The 4457-nt window shown below is 44.2% G+C and overlaps 1 protein-coding gene across 2 annotated transcripts in view; it reads right to left on the reverse strand.

Annotated features, from left to right (window-relative positions):
* The window catches only part of b4galnt4a (beta-1,4-N-acetyl-galactosaminyl transferase 4a), a 137376-nt gene that overhangs the window by 72853 nt on the left and 60066 nt on the right, over positions 1 to 4457 (reverse strand). For both annotated transcript variants that reach the window (XM_031859299.1, XM_031859291.1), the window contains exon 2: positions 3605 to 3717. In XM_031859299.1, the coding sequence (XP_031715159.1) occupies positions 3605 to 3717 (113 nt within the window). The remainder of the gene's footprint in view (positions 1 to 3604; positions 3718 to 4457) is intronic.

Consider the following 4457-nt stretch of genomic DNA (forward strand, 5'->3'; position numbering starts at 1 on the left):
GTGTGTGTGTGTGTGTGTGTGTGTGTGTGTGTGTGTGTGTGTGTGTCAGTCCATGTATCTCCCTTCTGTAAGCCCCCGACGAGTGTTTGTGCTGCCCCTTTGCAATAAGGTCATTCCACTTCCTTTGAGGTTGTCTATTAATCTTGAGTGCACACAGCCTTCGGGGCTTTTCTGTTTGTTTTCATCCATGCAATTTTGGTTTCATTGTCTGAAATTTCAGAAATGGCAGCTTTAGTGAGCTATTAGTGCAGCGCAAAACAATAGAGGAGCTTAACAGAGGCAAAAAGAAGGGCCTATGTGTCCCCCTGACCAACATTACAGCACATTAAACACACTAAATTTCCCCCCCCCCCCCCCAAAACACGGACTACAGCTTTGGCCTTTGGCACTGACATTTCCTAAGTGAAGGGGCGCTCCTCACCGGAGCAGCGTCACATCGACTGAAGGTGTCAATTATGTTGCTTTGGTTTTTCTCGAGACGTTGGTGCTGAGTGAGCAGCAAGAGGGAAATGTGAAACACGGTACGCACACACGGAGGTCAGGCATTGCTGGAACAAAGAGCTGGTAAATGGGCATGTAAATTATTGATGAAGAGATGCGGTTACAGAGCTGAACAGGAGAGTCTTGAGGCTGAGCTGTGTTGATAAGCACGCACACACACACACACACACACACACACACACACACACCTTTCAAAGGATAGAACAAAGTGCTTGTTACTAATAAAGCCATGTTATAGATAACCACAAATGGAGCTCAGCCTTACACTCTCAAGATTGTAAATCCTACTAAGCACCTCCTGTGGCAGGCCAGTTCTATCTCCTATATTGTAATTGTGATGATTTAGAGCATGTTTACCATCCGAGCATGAACACAGCTCATCTAAGTGATCATTATTGGAAGCGAACCAAATCTATCAGCCATCGTTTAGGGAACAAATGACAGAGCGATGCTATTAAAATTCATAAAGGGCACGCCGTAAACTTTTCTGACACATTTTAGTGACTTCGGCAGAATGCTTACAGTGCAGCCGAATATTTGGGCTTCGGTGCACGAGACTGACTCATCACGAGAGCCGCTTTCCATTTGCCTGTTACAGAAGAGGAGCCCTAATGCCATCAGGCAGGTTTAGAGTTTAGAGGAGGGCCGTTCAGAAAGAAGCCCTGCCGGCTCCCCCTTCATGACTCTTATCTCTTCAAGCACATTTCCTAAAGCCTTCACTTAAATCGAGTTTGAAGACGACGGCATTTTACGGAATAAGATGCATCGCCGTCTTCTCTCACATGGTCCCCCTCGGCTAGTCAACAAGAAATACAGCGATATCAACAATTTGGGTTTGAACTTAAACCGTGTTGGGGTCTTAAACTCCTGCAGCCGCAGCTTGTTGTGCGCGGCCAAGTACAAAAGTGTGTGTTTTGTCTGACGTTTCGCTGCACATGCAGGTCAGAAATCCGTGTGACCACTATGATGTGATGCAGTGACACATGTCTGACAGAGAGACATACAGTATTGATCAAAATCTACTTTAAACCAGTTCTTAATTATGTGGTATATATATATATATAGAAGCAAAGAAGGAGCAGAGTAAAAACACTATTCATTTCCCAGAATAAAATGTACCGATACTGGCTATTAACAGTCCAAGTCATTTGAATTCAATCCACATCCAGCAGCTTCTCAGGGACTTCCTTTACAGCCCAGTGTAATGATCCTCTCTAGCGAGCAGAGAGGTAGACGTTTTTATTATGGAAAAAAAAATACCAATCACTAAATCTGATACATCTCATTAATCTGTATCATCCCTTGCTCTACAATATGTCTGGCCTCTTTTACATCAAATATTCAACTCAGCCACACGGGCGGTGAACATTTAAATTAGTGTAGATTGCCTTCACGACCTGATTCTTTGGCACCTCGAGGAGCTTTACACACACCTGAGCCTCAGGCAAGATACCATTTCAAGGTAGACAGCCTGTCAACATGAGTGGCAAGTGCTGGCCTGGAAGCCTGGTCGACCGAGGTTGAGGAAGGAGGGACTAATAATACAACCCAGGAGTACAGTGTGCGTTTTTGTATCGACGATTGAAGGGATGATCAACGATTTAACTTCAATTTGAACTGACTAATTAACATCAGAATGTTATAGAAAATAATCTGTGTAAAATGCGGCCTACTGTGCATTTGGAGATGTTTGTGGTGGAGCGACATGTCTGCCTGCTGAGCCCTGTTAATTTTAATCAGCACGAGTGGCTGTTAAGTCCTTAATTACGAACCGGTTTGTCGCGTCTTTTCCACGGATCTGACGACCCACATCTTCCATTCTCCACCAAACCTTGCTCTGCGCTACATAAGAGTAGGTAACATTATGGATATTATTTAGAGTGTGGTATCAAAGATAAGATAATGATGTTAAACGGAACATGATATTGTCGCCCGAAGCACAGACACACAGACTTTTTAAAAAACGGAAGCTGCTGCTTTAATAGAGACATCGCTATTAAACATATTTTTTAATGTTTGAATATTTTAAATAAAAAAGGTTCGCACTCTTTTATAAATGGTTATTCATTTACTGAATTGCTTGCAGAAAGATTAAACGTTTCATTATTTTAAAGCTCCAGCAGACCGGAGTGCTGTGGTGTAACTCCCCACATGCCCTCCTCTTCCCGCCGCCCCCTGCCGATCGAATCGTCTATCAGCAGTCTCTAGCAACCACGAATGGACACCATGAAAATGATCGGCCAATTTAATTCCTTTAACCTGGACATACCCAGAAAGACACAGTCTTCTGTCCACTCCGATATTTGATAGTAATCCCCATGTGGACTGCTTGTTGGAAGCAACAGGAGGTCATTGTTACCCCACACAGTACTTAATGCAGTACTTGGAACTTATCTGTGGATCCATGAATTGCTGTAGTTAACCCTAAAATCCACCCACTATCAGGGGGAATAAGAGTTTAAGTGTCAGATGTTCTCAGCGGTTGCATGTACCATGTGCTAATGATCTCTGGTGGTGGTCCAAACTCTGTCTCATGCTCTGCTGCTGGATACGCCTCGGTGTCTAATTTCACATCTCTCAGCACGAAAACTATCACAGGAATAAATGCTCGAGGAGGATGTTGGATTGCACGATGTATTCACAATATATTTAGAGCAGTGGGCTCCCAGAGCTGGAAACATTATTCAAATGCGGTGCAGTGGGCGGGGTCACAAGGGCATACTGTAGATGAGTTTTAATGAGCAAAAAGAAAAGTTTTAAAACAATAAAATCTGATTACAGATGTTTCCCCACCTGTGTTAGTTTGCATCGTCCCATATCTCTTTTTTTGGAGAGAAGGGATTCTTTTGGGGCATTAATCAGTAGGCGAACAGAGAACAGAGCCCTGTGTTTTTTGATGGTAATTGCGACGCTGACTGGGATTGTTGGAGCCCCGATGAGGCCCTGCCGACACACATGTGCAATAAATGTCATTGCTGCCTAGTCAGGCGGATGTGGGTGTGCAGGGTGTGTGTGTGTGTATTTAGGGTTGGGTCCTCACATTATTATTCCTCCCAGAGTGGTGAGACAGAAAAAAAGAAAGACAACAAGAAAAAAGACTCACTGCAGCCTCGTCCTCCCGGCTGTCGCTGGTGTCCTCGCTCTTGTGGTGGCCAGCTGAGGAGCGAGTGTCCCTCTTACGGCTGGCGTCCGTCCCCTCCGTCTGTCTCTCTCCATCTGGACCAAGGTGAAAACATGGACAGCGCTCAGAAAGCCAGCAAGCACCGTCATATCAACGTCATCGTCCTCATTGTCGATCATCCTCATCTCCACTTTAATCATCATTGGTGACAGCATCATTGTCCTTCTCGTCTCTATCATCTCTATAGCATAATTACGATTATGAATATCTTCATTACCATCATCATGGTCAACAATAATTTCAAGCTATCACTTATTTCTCTTCCTACTGAGCCTCTCTAGTGTAATCAAACCCAGATAAAAGTTTCCAGAGAATAAAGGAGATTAAGTGGAAAAAAAAAATGTAATTGGAAAAACCGAAAACGAGACGAGAAGAATAAAAACTGGTCCCGAGGGTGAATGTGAAGAGGGGGGAGTGACAATAGGGGTGAAAAAAAAAAGGCAAGATCGAGAAATGGAGAGCCATAAAGAATAGCTTTTCGAGCTGCAAAGTAGAGCTGTTAGGATGCTGTCATGCCACAGATGGATTATGGGAGTTTTGCTGCACAATGATGACAGTTGACTTGGCCGGGAGAGAACAACCGGAATTTAAATCGGCATATTATATGTGTGTCCATGCAAGTGTGTGTGCGTGTGTTTTTTTTTGTGTGTACACGCATATGGTCAAAACTACCATCCCTCCGGCGTGCCAGCAAAACACATGTGCACACGTACACGTGTACACGCACGCACACACACACACACACACACACACACACACACACACACACACACAC

The sequence above is a fragment of the Anarrhichthys ocellatus genome, unplaced genomic scaffold, assembly GCF_004355925.1.
Source record: "Anarrhichthys ocellatus isolate YVR2014 unplaced genomic scaffold, GSC_Weel_1.0 scaffold2, whole genome shotgun sequence".
NCBI lineage: Eukaryota > Metazoa > Chordata > Actinopteri > Perciformes > Anarhichadidae > Anarrhichthys > Anarrhichthys ocellatus.